This window comes from Chionomys nivalis, chromosome 2, assembly GCF_950005125.1.
Source record: "Chionomys nivalis chromosome 2, mChiNiv1.1, whole genome shotgun sequence".
Classification (NCBI taxonomy): Eukaryota; Metazoa; Chordata; class Mammalia; order Rodentia; family Cricetidae; genus Chionomys; species Chionomys nivalis.
Window position 1 is genome coordinate 19,319,224 of NC_080087.1, and position 14,045 is coordinate 19,333,268.

The 14,045-nt window shown below is 44.3% G+C and overlaps 1 protein-coding gene and 1 long non-coding RNA gene across 2 annotated transcripts in view; one reads left to right on the top strand and one right to left on the bottom strand.

The window, feature by feature from the left end:
- LOC130862133 (uncharacterized) overlaps positions 1–14,045 on the top strand; it is a 68,985-nt gene that overhangs the window by 18,157 nt on the left and 36,783 nt on the right. The window lies entirely within an intron of this gene.
- On the bottom strand, positions 316–9,125 carry LOC130862126 (UL16-binding protein 1-like). The gene is made up of 6 exons (XM_057751565.1): positions 9,008–9,125; positions 7,485–7,617; positions 3,307–3,564; positions 2,688–2,963; positions 2,030–2,167; positions 316–942 (listed from the first exon to the last, which is right to left on the bottom strand). Exons 2-5 carry the CDS (start codon positions 7,573–7,575, stop codon positions 2,052–2,054), a joined length of 741 nt encoding a protein of 246 aa, XP_057607548.1. The 5' UTR covers positions 7,576–7,617; positions 9,008–9,125; the 3' UTR covers positions 316–942; positions 2,030–2,051.

A 14,045-nucleotide genomic window follows, 5' to 3' on the forward strand; every position in this document is an offset into this window, starting at 1 on the left:
AAAGGCCCCTTGAACCCTCTAAAGGCTTGTGACCCACAAGTTGAGGACCACTGCCCTTGGAGCTTCTTGACCACCACAGTCTTCTCTGTTCCCGGGGTCTCCAGTGTCTTTAGGTCTGGCTCTGGGATCTTGGTCAGACTTCCAGAAACGTTGTGGGGTATTCACCAGTGAAGACAGCTCAGACATGGATTTAAGTTAATAGAAACTCTTTATTAGCAGGCCAGCAAGCACACTGTATATTTGGGAGCCAGTGTAGCACCAAGCATTTCTCAGGTAGAGCTTTTTTTGCACAAAAAAATGTTCTGTGTGGACATGCTTTAGTCAAGAATGGTTAGCCAGAAGTGGGAGTACAGAAGCCAGAAAGCAAAGTTAGTACATTCAGAGACTATCCCTCAACTATGAACTTGGATGGATTAGGCCTTTGTTTTAGTTTTGGCAGGTAGTGCTGTCTATGTGCTGAGTTTTACAGTGTGAATGGCACTTCCATCATGGAGTCAGCTGTGCTAAGATATGGGACCCTGTTACAGTTACCAGTGATTTCTATTAAACAGCTGGTCCTCAGTTTCCATTTACTATGATTCGTTGTTGCAGGTTTCCTTCAGTGATACCTGAGATGTTTGAATATTACCTGTTACATACACAAGAGTGAAAACATCACATTCCCACTAAGGAGATCGGGTTATCCTGTTTCCTATGCTAGAGATGAGTACATAACCGTGTTCTTTTCCAAATTTCTGGTTCAAGTCTCGCTTAAGAGCAAATCCCACCAGGGCACACCAAGGAAACAGTACCAGGTGATAAGAAAGGGCCCAAGTGACGGCACAGAGTGAAAGACATGAAATGCTGTGTCCGCAGCATCCTCATTCATCTGGTAGAGGCTGATGGAAAGGGAGAGTGGTGGCACCAGATGAACTCTCACGACTTCTCTGGAGCATCTTCAACCTGCAGCAAGGAAACACATCTTTTGAAGGGACTGAGGAGAGCCTGGGTCCGTTCTCCTGGGTGTCCTGTACCAGTCATCACCACCCCACAGCCACCCTCACTGAGAGTCATTCAGTTCCTTCCTCCATCACCCCTGGGCTCTCCATCCTGGATCCCCTACTGTCTTCCTCCTTTTTTCTCTTGTCCCAGAGCCCCAGACCATGATGCAGACCTGGGAGATCAGAATAAAGTGGAGATGACTAACTCTGATTCCTCACTCAGGGCCTAATGGGGGTGAGGGGTGGAAGAGACGGAGGATCTCTATCCAGAGGGGCCCTGGGTACTGGTTATCCAGGTTGAGTGGTGTTCCAGACATCTTTCCTCTTTCATTGTAAAACTCTCAAAATCTGAGTGGCATCACACCTGTGGGTGTTCCTGTCCCAGCCCTATCTTGTCCATCTGAGCAGCCCAGATGGGAGCTATAGACTCCAGGAACAGCTTAGTCTCATTTGTCTCCAGTGGAGACACTGCTCCATTGGTTCTGGAGGCTGTTGTTGCTGCTTGATTTATTTCTATTTTATGTGTATGAATGTGAGCCTGAAAGTCTTTAAATGTTCTGTTGTGAATGCATGGTGTATGTAAAGAAGAAGAAGGGGCTGGGTCATCTGACCTGAAACTGTATGGTTGTGACTACCCTGTGGGTTCTGGGAATGGAACTTGGGTCTGATGCATGAACAACAGGTGTCTTGACACTGGGCCATCTTTTTATTTGCATCTCCTTTATCTTTGTCTGTGGAGTGGAATCTTATTCTCTCTACACATTGAGTGAGACTACCATGTTCTTTTGTGTTCCTCTTGTCTCCTCATCTCCTTCGGATTAGGAACCTGCTGTGTTCCCCCCTCCTTTCCCACTGGTCTCTGATAGGATTCTTGTCCTATCCAGGCTCAGGATACACAGCTATTGCTAGTAGGTGACATGAACTCCAGATCTCTTGTGTCCTATCTAAATAAGATGTTCAATAAGATGAGGTACAGCAATAGGACTCCAGTAATTCACTCTTGCTTCTTCACTTCTCACTCACCCCGCTCCCAATACAACATACAGTACCTGTCATTGCCAAGGATTTTTTTCAGAAAACATAGAAGAGAAGAAGGGAGTAGGGAAGGATTATCAGCAGGACAGCTATCTTAGGATCGATGGCCATGGATGAAGACTGGTCCACATGTGGAGTAGTGGTTGTTGAGGCTGAAGGGGAAACACAAGTTGAGTCTTTCCACAGACCTCAAATCTTACAAAATCTCACCGTAACTTCCAGGTTCTCAAGTAATTCAACAACACAAAGTTCCACCCCTGTTGCTGTGGATAACTGTTTAGGTGAGAGGGTCCCCTGACCTCAAAAGACTCATGCAGCTATGTTAGGAAGAGCAGGATAATGATGAGTCCTTGTCTTTCCTGCTGGCAGGAGAGCAGGCATGAGGATGACCTGTGAGGATGGTGACAAGGAAGAAGAAAGATCAGGTGAGATGAAAAGCAACAGTGAGTCTAGAATGAAGAAAAGGCCGGGAAATAAAGACTCAGACTGTGACAACCAGTGAGAACCACAGAGAGTAAACAATGTACACACAATTAATGAGATAGGAGAGGGCGAGGAAGAAGTGACTGTGGAGTAAATGGGTATCAGCACCAGAACTCATGGTGATTAGATTATTACACACCCCACGGCACCCTTCACCTGCCTGAGTTTCCACCCCATCTTCCCAGTTACCTGCAGGCTCCAGCTTTTCTTCCCAATGTGACTTGAACTCCTCAAGCCATGTCTTGCAGTCCCCCTGTGAGATCCTGGATAAGAAGTCTATTAAATCCTTGTTTTTCTCCCACATCTCCTTCATCCAGCTGGATCCAGGATCAACCTCAGTCCACTCTCCAGTGTTTGAGTCAACATGGGCCATTTTGTGTCCATTGAGGCCAAAGTCCCAGGATCCATTGAAATGTCCATCTGCTTCATGCCAACAACACAGCCTGGCCTGCAGAATGAGGGGCTCTGTGCCCATTGAAAAGAGATCAGGTTCTGCCCTTGATGAATCCTGTCTACCTACCTTCCCTCCCTTACCATCCTCTAAACCTTGCTCTGCCCTCCACATTTTAGCCTTGGTGCTGAACCTCTTCAGTTGAAGGGGCTACCAATGATTCATTTCTTATCCTCAATGCAAACAATAAATGTCCCTAACTTGTCACAAATCCTGTTCTTTCCTTTAGGGGGCCATCTAATATGTGCTCTTATTAAATTGTAGCTGTAGGAATTGAACCTAGGACCTCATGCATGCCAGGCAGGCACACTACCACTGAGCTAAATCCCCAGTACTATGGAACCAATCGAATCTTACCTCTGGTAATATTATTCTCCTGTTTCATGTGAATCATTTGCTGTTTGAACAGGTCAGATAAATCTCTCAGAGTCTCAACCTGTGTTCCCCAGATCTTTGTGGCACTCAGTCTATTTCCTAGAACACCATTGGGATAACAGTTGTTGGTACTGTTACAGTAAATAAAAAACCTTTTGTTCAGTTGGCCTATGACTTCCTGACTCCATGGTTCAGATGTTGGTTTTTTAACAGTGGAGTTGTAGCAAAGGAAAGCAGCATCTGTGAAAGAAACATGCAGTGAGGTTAGGGATGCGGAGCAGGGGTGCAGAGACAGTCTCTGCCTGTGAGACAGGAAAGTCCTCTGGAAGGGTGTCTTTAAAAAAGAGAGAGAGAGAAATAAGTAAGTGTTGACAGAGGGTTCTGTCCCACACAGTCCTGCCCTGTCTGACAGCTGTTTAGTCACAAAGAAATCACACAGAGGTCTACAGTAATTATAAACTGAGTGGCCTAGTATCTCAGGCTTCTTATTAACTCTTATAACTTATATTAGCCCATAATTCTTGTCTGTGTTAGCCACATGGCTTGGTACCTTTTTTGGCGAGGCAGTCACATCCTGCTATCTTGCTTCCTCTCCGGCTGGGTCATGACTGCAGACTGAAACTTCCCTCTTCCCAGAATTCTCATTGCCCCGCCTCTACTTCCTGCCTGGTTACCCCACCTATAATTCCTGCCTGACTACTAGCCAATCAGTGTTTTATTAAAATACAACTGATAGGATACAAAACATTGTCCTACAGCAAGTAAGTGAGTCAATCAATCAATCAATCGATGTAGGGGAGACCCAGTAAATCACCTTGCTTGTGGGGCGGGGTCCCCCAAGGATATTTTTTACTTATAAAGTTTGCGGGGGCGCTCCCCGCCACCCCTTCTGCTTTCCTGTTCTCCGCTGGAACCTCTGGTTCTGTAAGTCTATTTCCCAATTAAAGCTGTTTATATTATTACAATTTCTGTCTATCTTCTTTTACGCCGATACAAATCCCAGGCTGAGTTTCCAGTGTGCTAAAAAAGTTTAACCTTTCTCTCCTGCTTGAAGATGCAGATCAAGGTGTGGCCCACACCTGCTCTCCACCAGGATAATTCTCTTCTCTGTTATCACATGATCTTGCTAGGGGTGGTCCCTGTCAGTTATGACAGGAAAATTCGGGATATCTTCTCTGGACCTGTTCATTCTGTAGAATCTCCAGAACCTGCTCATGTAGACTGTGTGGAGACAGGATGGTGCGTCAGGCTGGGGGGGGGGGCAGAGTGAGCAGGGTGAGGATGGAACAGAGGTTGTGTGGACACCGTTTTTACTCATCTGTACTCAGATCATAGACTTGAACATCTTTGCTGGTTAGATTCTATTGCCAGTTTGATTTAGCCTAGAGTCAGCTAAGAAGGTAGTATCTACTGAGGGGCTGTTTTCACTATTCATAATGTAGGAACATCGGGCCACCATGGACATTACTAGTCCCGGGTCAGGTGGTCTCTGGCTGGATAAGAAATCTAGCTATGCAGGAGCTACAGAATCAGACAGCAAGCAGCATCCTCCATGGTTTGTGCTGTGCCTCTCTGGCTGTGAAGTGAGTTCCTGGGTCATAGATAATGCTGTGTGGAATAGCACGTGGGCCTGCCTCTGAGTACCTGCCCTGACCTCCCTCAGTGACAGACTATGGCTTAGAAGTAGGAGTCAAATAAATCAGTTTCTCCCTTACATTGCTTTTGGTAGAATGTTTATCACAGCAACAGAATTAAACCAGAACAACACACGCCAGATTCCCTGGACGTACTGCAGTGGTCCAGAGATTATTTCCTGGACTGGTCAGAGGCTAGCCCACACTACAGGACCCAGAAAATCTAGGCTGGTTAAATCTGTCAGTAGAAGAGTGAGGATCAAAAATCTCAGAGAAGTGCATGTGCCAGAGTGGATGGAACAGCAAACATTTCCAGGGGAAGAGTGCAGAGTCCATGCTGTCTGTGGATGCTGGAGCATCCCTGCTGAGAAGCACAGTGAGAAGGACCAGGGAGAAGGGCACCAGCATTGCTGGAAGCTCAGGGATGATGAGGGCTCAAGGTTGGGTGAGTTAGGAAACTGTATTCCTGAATCCCAGCAAACATGGTACAGAAAAATCTCATCAAGTGGAGTGGTCAAGAGGCAGTAATATCAAGGACAGTGATCCATTGCTGAGTAAGGGAGACCACTTTGAAGCTTAACTGCTTAAGGGGGTCATGGCTCACAGAACATGAAAATGGTAAATACAGCTAAGTGGTTAGCCAACCCATATGTGACTGAATTTTAATAATTAAAGACAGAACAGAGATAATCGTGAAGCTGAAAGCTGCTGTCTTATGAAAATCCCGACTCCTGTGCCCATTGTTTAAACTGGACCATTGGGCCTGAGAGGTGGTGCAGTGGTTGTGGGCACTGTCTGCTTTTGCAGAGGATCCACATTTGATTCTCAGTAACCACATGTGGTAACTGATCACTGCAAGTAACTCCAGCTTCAGGAGATCCAACGCTCTCTCTCTCTCTTTTTTTAAATATTTATTTATTTATTTATTATGTATACAATATTCTGTCTGTGTGTATGCCTGTAGGCCAGAAGAAGGCACCAGACCCCATTACAGATGGTTGTGAGCCACCATGTGGTTGCTGGGAATTGAACTCAGGACCTTTGGAAGAGCAGGCAATGCTCTTAACTTCTGAGCCAACTCTCCACCGCCCCCCCCAACGCTCTCTTTTGACCTCTGAGGCCACCAGGCACGTATGTGGTGCACATACATACATGCAGATAAAACACATAAATCTAAACAAAAATATTTAAAGCTGAACCACCTCCCAGACAGACCGAGATTGTCTTCCTAGGAGGACCAATCAGATTCCAACAAAAGGGACCATTTGGGCCCCACAGCAAGTGCAGTCTTTCTTTCTGTATTGCTTCATTACTGCCCTGTCACTCAGATACAAACCCAGAGACGCTATTGTGAATGTCTGGTGTGGTTATTTGAATGAACCTTTCCTTTACAGAGTAGGGTGTTTGGATTCATGGTTCCCATTTGGTGGCAGCTGCTTGGACAGGTTCAGGAGGTGTGGCCTGGCTGAAGGAAGTATGTCACTGGGGCTGTGACTTTGAAAGCCATTCCCATTTCTTCATCTCTGGACCATGCTTGAGGTTTAAGATGTGGGCTTTCAGTTGGGCATGGTACCACAGGGCTCTAATCCCAGCACTTGAGAGGCAGAGGCAAGTGAATCTTTCTGAGTTTGAGGCCAACCTGTTCTCCGTAGTGAGTTCTAGGACAGCCAGTGAGACCTCGTCTCAAAAACCTGAACCAAACCTTACCAGAACAAGCTGAATTAAAAATATGATTGCTCTAAGTTTGCGGCTTCAGTCACAGTGCCTGCCTGTTGCCATGCTCCCTGCTCGAATAGTGCAGGTGGTTGTTGCGTCTCATGGAAACTGAAATTGAGCCTGGTGGCATAAAGTTGTAATCCTAGCATTTGGTAAACTAAGGAAGAGAAGGGATTGTTGCAATTTTTATTGTGTGGGCTATAGTATGAAATCCTGATTAAAAGAAAACAACAATAATAAAAATAAATAGGAGGGGAAAAGTATGAATGTGTGTGGTTGTGACTGTCTTGTCCCTGGAAGCATCTATTGCAATCTTCTGGAGAATACCTTAGGAATGTAAGAAAGAAAGTTCAAGGACAAAAAGGCCCCAGAATGGTGGAGGGCTTGTGAGGAATCCAGGAAGGCAGTCTTCAGAGCATAGACAACCTTAGGTCCAGGGGAGGTGTGTGAGACCGCCTCCTGGTGGGGTCTTTAACTGTGCCTAGCACATCTGGTCCAGTGACTGAATTTCAGGTTTCCTGTGACCACAGTGGCTGAGGATGCCACCAGGCATTCCCTTCTGTCACCCAGCACTCTTCAGTAACTTGCCCCCTGCACTGCCCTCCCAACCTCACTGTTCTCCTAACTTGTTTAATCTACTAAAGCCTGGTGTGGTAGTGCCAGGGAGAGACTGGGCACTGTGGTGGTGAAGAGGAGAAGGAGAAGCCCGGGAGCTTCTAGCTAGCCTAAGCATATTGCAAACTTCCTGACTCAGAGCCAGGTTCTGTTCCTATCCCCCATCCACTTTCCATTTAGATCCGGGGAACTCACCAGCCAGCTTCTTGGTCCTCAGACAAATCAGGAGAAACAAAAGGCTCAGCTTCTGAAAACGGTTGCTCAGGGAGTTCCGAGGCTTTGCCATGGTTCCTTCCTGAAACCAGGCTGCAGACAGTTGTGATTGGAGCTGTGGAGAGAATCCAGGAGACCTCAGTACTGCCCTACAGAGGACCCAGAGATTCCCAAAGGTCCCAGACTCCTGAGCTGTGAATTCAGGTCTTTCCATGCTCCAGCCATTCCAGTTTTTTCCTACATTTCTTAAGGGATTCCTCTCTGGCCCTGGGGCTCATATCCTCCCTACCAGAGAACCGCAGTCCTTGTGCCCTTAGGTGCATGAAGGGCACCATGTGAACTGAGAGGTGAGGGCACTGTGCTCCTGGGCTCCACACCCTACAGTCCCTTCCTCTCACTCACTGGCAGCTGTGCCTTCTGGTACCGTGGGAAACAGATCCAGGACACTCATCTATGCTTTGGGCTGCTTCTCTGCAGACCTCAGGGAGACGCAGATAAATTTATTTGGGACAGTGTAAACCCTGTGCGGTGTCCATGCACACAACCACGCCCTGTGGTATTGCTTGGCATTCCTGTCCTCATCAAAGTAGATGCCTCTGAATCTCTCTTCTAGAAGTTTCCTCTGCTTCTGCTACAACTTCACACACAGCGAATCTCCCTCAGAACTCCTGCTCCTCCTCACTTCCTCTTTCTCAAGTTTCTCCTTCATCCCAGAATCATCTGCCACTGTAGGTCCCTTTCCTATCACCCCTCCTGCACCCACATGGTATTTGTCACCTCTCTGCTTGCCACTGTCACCCAACCCCAACCCTTACCCTCCCTAGTTATCCCCCACCCCCTCCATTTCTTTCCTTTTACTCTCTCCCTACTGAAGACAATTGCTGTCTTGTCAGCAAGGCTGAGCTTTTCCCTTAACTCTGTGACATTGGAGCCTAAGACATTTTGGAAAGACATTTTGGAAAGTTTTGCAAAAAAAAAGAAGAAAAAAAAACCTTCTTACAATTAAAAGCAGCTTCTGGGGTCTGGAGAGAGGACTCAGAGGGTGAGAGCACCAGCTGCTCTTTGGGGACCCAGGCTGGATCCCCAGCACTCACACAGCAGCTCACAACCTGGGGAACTGTGATTCCAGGGGATTCCATGCAGGCTCCTGTCCTTCATGGGCACTGCACACACACACACAATGCAGAGAATCACGAATCACACACAGACAAAGCGCTCGTCAGATAAAAATGAATGATTTTTGTTTTTCTGTTTTAGAAGAGGCTTTTACATAGGAAAAGTCCAGATCCTTGGTAGAGGGGGGGGGATTGGGGGCGAAAGGTCTTCCAAAGGGCGCTGGAGGAATTTGCATAAGGAAAGAGACTCCGTTTGATCCGCCCCCCCCCCCCACCCAAAAAAAAGAAAAAAGAAAAAAATCAGCGGGGAAAGAAGAGAAAAGGAAGCTGGTTTTTTCTGTCCTGGCAGGTGGCTGCAGGACAGAGAAGGAAAACCGAGGCGACGTTTACCTTCGTGTCCCCCGTGGAAGGATGGGGCAAGAGCCCTGACCCACGTGATCAGGCAGTGCGGCTCGATCTCTTACCCTGGCTATCACGGAGCAAGCCACTGGTCGGGTCAGCTTTCACGTTTGCGCGATGGGCAATGATCGCGTGACCACAGAACTCCCCCCCCCCTTTTATTCTCCACCCTCAGGAAGTGATTAAAGTTTCCCCTCTGGCAGCGAGCCCCTTTGCACGCTGCTCTCCTAAGTTTGCCTCCTCCCCCAGTCGGAGGCTGGCAGGAGCGCAGAGGATACTGAGCTTCCCAATCCCCTGTAGGCCTGCACTTTCCCCGCCCCAATGCCGCCCCGCAAGGGGCCCTAGTTGGGAGCCCGCACCAGAAGGCAGTTCCTGAGCGCTGAAGTGCGGGCGCAGGCTGAGCGACGATGACCTGCCTGGATGGCCTTGGCCAAAGCGGGCAACCATAAACAAGTTGCAGGAACCTCTGTCCACCTCTGCTGCCACCCGCCTCTCCCAGACGCCAGCGCCCTACAGGATGTTACTTAATATGGGGTCAAATGATGAGTACAGAGGCCAAATATGGTCTTCTATTGTCTGTCCCCTAATCTCTTGAGCTGCTTTCATACTGAAGCTGCAATAGAGTTTAATGTAGTGCCAAGTAGGGTGTGGCTTCCCAAGTTGTAAGTGTTATATGTATTCTTCTCTGCACAGCTGTTTTAATCGGTCCTTCAGGCCTTGATCCAGCGGCCTGGAATCCACTGCTGGTGGCCATTCTGAAAAGACACAAGACCATACCCCCTTCCATCTACCAACAATTGCGCCGAAACCCATTCAGTATCAGTAGCAGTTTTTGCCCAACTTTCCTTAAAAGAAGCTGACTCAAATCCTGAGACCTTTCAGACACAAAATGCTTCTCTGCTCTAGTCAGAATGTCTCCCTGTGGTAAATTCAAAAAGTTTAAAATAAACAAAGCCTGATGCATAATAGCTCTAGTATTATTCTGTGAAGCCCAAATGTCTATCATACCCAAGTCCTGCATCTTCCTCCTTTTCAGTTTTTTAATTTGTTGCTATAAGGTAGCATGGGCTCTTTCTACAATGGCTTGACCTTGAGGGTTATAGTCTATGCCAGTCACATGTTTAATATCATATTGATCACAGAATCACTGAAATTTTGTAGAAGAGTATGTAGGCCCATTGTCAGTCTTTATTATGGTTGGCACCCCAATACTGTAAAAGCTTCAAATATATGGGTAATGGCATGATTAGTTGTCTCCCCAGATAATGGCGTAGCCCATATCATGGAGGAGAATGTATCTATGGTCACATGAACATAAGATAACCGGCCAAATTCTGGTATATGAGTTGCATCCATCTGTCAAATACGGTTGGAATCCAAACCCCGAGGATTTGTACCAGGGATATTTTGTATCAAATGCAGGGGATGACAGATAGGACAGTTAAGAATAATACACTTAGCTTGTCTGTAAGGAATTTTATATTGTACATGTAAATGAGGAACATTGGTGTGCAAATGTTGATGCTCATCCTCAGCCTAAGCAAAGTTATTTCCCCCTTGTTAGATATCCAGGTAATTTGATATGTGATCGTATATGCACAATAAATACTACATGATTTTATTTTTGTAGTAACTTTTGTAATGTTAAAAACAACCCGTGCAGTATAGGGTTATTAACATGAATAGAAGCAGTGTAGATGGTCTTTACAACCCAACTACATATTTGGAATCAGCTACTATATTAAGGGCTTCAGTAGGAAAATCCTGCAGTGCTTGAATGACTGTCCATAACTCATTCTGTTGTGCCGAGGAATAAGGAGATAATCGTTACCAAAACTGATTCAGTCCAATAAGCGGCATGAGTTCTAGAACCATCAGCAGAGACAGTTCGAGCTTGAGAAATGGGTCGTTCAGCTATAAGGTTATTAATGACAAAATGTCCTTTAAAAAATTCCTTGCCCCTGCTCAGTACATCATCTCAAGTCCTTGAGATGAATTTATTCCAGAGGCTAATATTGAGATTTTAGTAACATTAGTTTAATGGTACCCAGATAGGAATTATTATTTATTGAAGGCATTAGTGGCCAAAATCACTGTGATGACTGAAGGAGAATTTTTTTTTTTTTTTTAACATTCCAGGTGAGGGGAGAAACAGGGATGATGTATTCGTTTCTGTAATTACTTCCTGTTGACCTTAGGACGTTGTTCTCTGGGCCCTGGAAGGCTAGAATGTTAGTTAAAAGCAACGAGGGAACTTACAAGAATCTGGTTCGTTGACAAGCTGAGAATACAGCAGTCACATTGGCTGTATTGGTCCACGTCAGGTTTCAGCAAGGTCAGGACTCATAGTCATTTGGAGCAGGTTGTTATCAGCAACTGATGCTTGAATGCGTTTGTCAGCCAAGTGGAAACCTGGTGAAACAAACACAAACTGGGAACAGAAGTTAAATTTATGGCCTAATTTGAAGCTTGTTTACTCGTATTCTTAATAATTAAGGAAGGGGAAAGAAATCTTGTAAATTTTTATATACACCTAAAGCCATTATTTCCTATAAATTTTATATTTTTGAATATCCTCTAAGACCCATATAATCTCCAAGTTTTTATGTCTTTATATCCTTACAACCTGTATTGATGTTCTCAGTTTTTTATTTATTATTATTTTTTCAACCCTCTGAATTAATTTAGACTCACAAAAAAAGCATTTCGACCTGTGACTAACCATCATAGGAGCAGTTAGAGTACAGTTTTAATTTACCGACCATAGATGTGATGTTGAAGTTTTTAAGAAACACGTTTGAACTTCTCCATGGGAGTCTAAATAGCTAAGAGCTTTAGCATTGTTATTTTATGGGAAGACAATCATATAAAACCCTGTAATTCAGAGAATTGCTTGTATTATGATGATTAATTATTAACTTGTATTTAAGACCTCAGTCTTCCTTTTACCTTTAAAGAACATGATTGCATAATTAACATAACTATTTTTTAGTGAAGAATCACCAGCCTTATTATTGGAGAAGTCAATCAGAATTAGCACAAGATAATTAAATATTTAGAATTTTTATAGTTTTTCTTAAAACTCACTATTGTCCATAGATGAGGTTTTTCTATATCATTTTAGTATCTTGTTTGCCCCCTTGTCCTTTAGACAACATGTAAATGTCCATAAATGTCTCCTCTCATGAGTGTATCCAGCAGTCGGGAACATTGCATAGATACATTTCAAACAAAAGCCAAAATATATAATATATGTATGTATGTGTGTATGTATCACAATAAAAATAACTTAAATTTGTAGTGACATATAAAAACCTAATGTGAAACTTTTAAAACCAGCAGTAGCTTTCTTTATTTAACCAATAATAATTTGTACCCAATTTCCTTTAAAGATATTTGTAACCAATTGGATCTAAAATATTTGTAACCAATTGGATCTAAATGATTAAAATGCATATATTTTTTCTGTGAAAACAAAAACATAATTTTTCCCAAACATAATGTATCTTTAACTATTATTTTAAATCAACACTTTTAAAGGTACACAAGAAGGTATAACTCAACATTTCTTTTTTTAAAGCAGTATCAAGACAGAGAATGATTAAAATGAGAAATAGCTGGCCAGCAGAAAAAACCTTGAGTGTTATCACAGTGAAGAAGAACTTGACTTAGGAAAGAAACGAGGGGGAACAGGGCTGGTGGGCACAAAGTGTCCTTGACTGCCAGCATTCCTGAAAAAAAAAAAGTTAACTTCTCCAACCACCATCAAAGATTCTCTGTTACACATCTGTGCAGTTTTTCAACTTTAAGTAATTAATTCCCTGCCGCCCCATACAGAAGCACATGTCTCCCTGTAGTATCTCTGCCCTCCTGAGCATGCACCTGCATCCCCTGCCTTCTGCAGGAGCTGCTGGCTGGCTGTGGACCAGAGAACAACGAAGGAAGGTGGCCAGTGTCATGCCTCACCTTAGAGAAGTTTTTCTTTCAGGACCCAAAGACCTGGATCTGATCCAGTAAAAAAGGCCAGGACTCTAGAGGCAGAGGCTGCCTGCCTCATCTCTTCCAAGATAACAAAGGTCAATAAACAAAAACGGACAGTAATGACAGACAGACAGGTACTGGTACCACTTAAAGTTTTCAAAGACATAAACACATAAAACAGCAACATAGTAACAGTCAAACACAGACCAAGACAAAGCGTGCTCATTCATTCGCACACACCTTTTAAAATCTCTAGATTCATACTCCCTTTTGTAGGGAACCAGGGGCACACATACATCCTTTATACATTTCAAAAACTGAAGCAGTTGTTGTTGTCCTTCCTTAGTACCCCTAACCTTTAAAGTATCTCTAAGTAAATGTACAAACAGCTCTTGGCTGTCTTCTTGGCCCATATTCACTTTACCTTTTTTTCAAAAAAAAAAAAAAAACACTTATATACAAGTTACTTCTTCATTTACAATTATACTTGAGTTACTTTTTACTTGTACTTCACGCTGCACAGCTAACCTCTTTTTTGTATTTACACCGCACCTCCTGTCCTTATAGCAGAAGACTGATAGGCAAATAAGGTAAAGGTAGTTATTGAGCAATACTGTTTTTTAATTCCAAGTCAGCAATACCAGACATTATAATTTGTATTTCACCCTTATAATCACTATCAATTATTCCTAAATGCACTAGAATTCCTCTCATACTTAAGCTAGATCTTCTGGTTAATAACCCAAAAGTCCCAGGAGGCAAGGGCCCATAGATCCCAGCAGGTACCTTAACAGGCAAGTTGTCCAGCTTTCAAAGTTATATCAGTCATGGCTGGTATGGCCACTGCGGCCCTATGTTTAGTGCTGGCTGGAGTGAAAAAATTGTGGTCTGCCCTTCTTACATCACAGACTTATGTCCAGTATAGCACCCTGCTTAAGTTGTTTACAATTTTTCTTATGGTGACATTTCATAGTCTTCCCTGAATTCTTATTCAGTTTATGGTAAGCAGTGACCATAGTTTCTGGCATAAGCTGCATATTTCTGGTCT

Coding starts and splice junctions, on each gene's coding strand:
- LOC130862126 (XM_057751565.1), bottom strand. CDS start 7,575: ATGGCAAAGCCTCGGAACTCCCTGAGCAACCGTTTTCAGAAGCTGAGC. Junction 2,964..3,306: donor GGAGAATAATATTACCAGAG/GTAAGATTCGAT, acceptor CAATGGGCACAG/AGCCCCTCATTCTGCAGGCC. Junction 2,168..2,687: donor AGAAAAGCTGGAGCCTGCAG/GTAACTGGGAAG, acceptor TTTCCCCTTCAG/CCTCAACAACCACTACTCCA.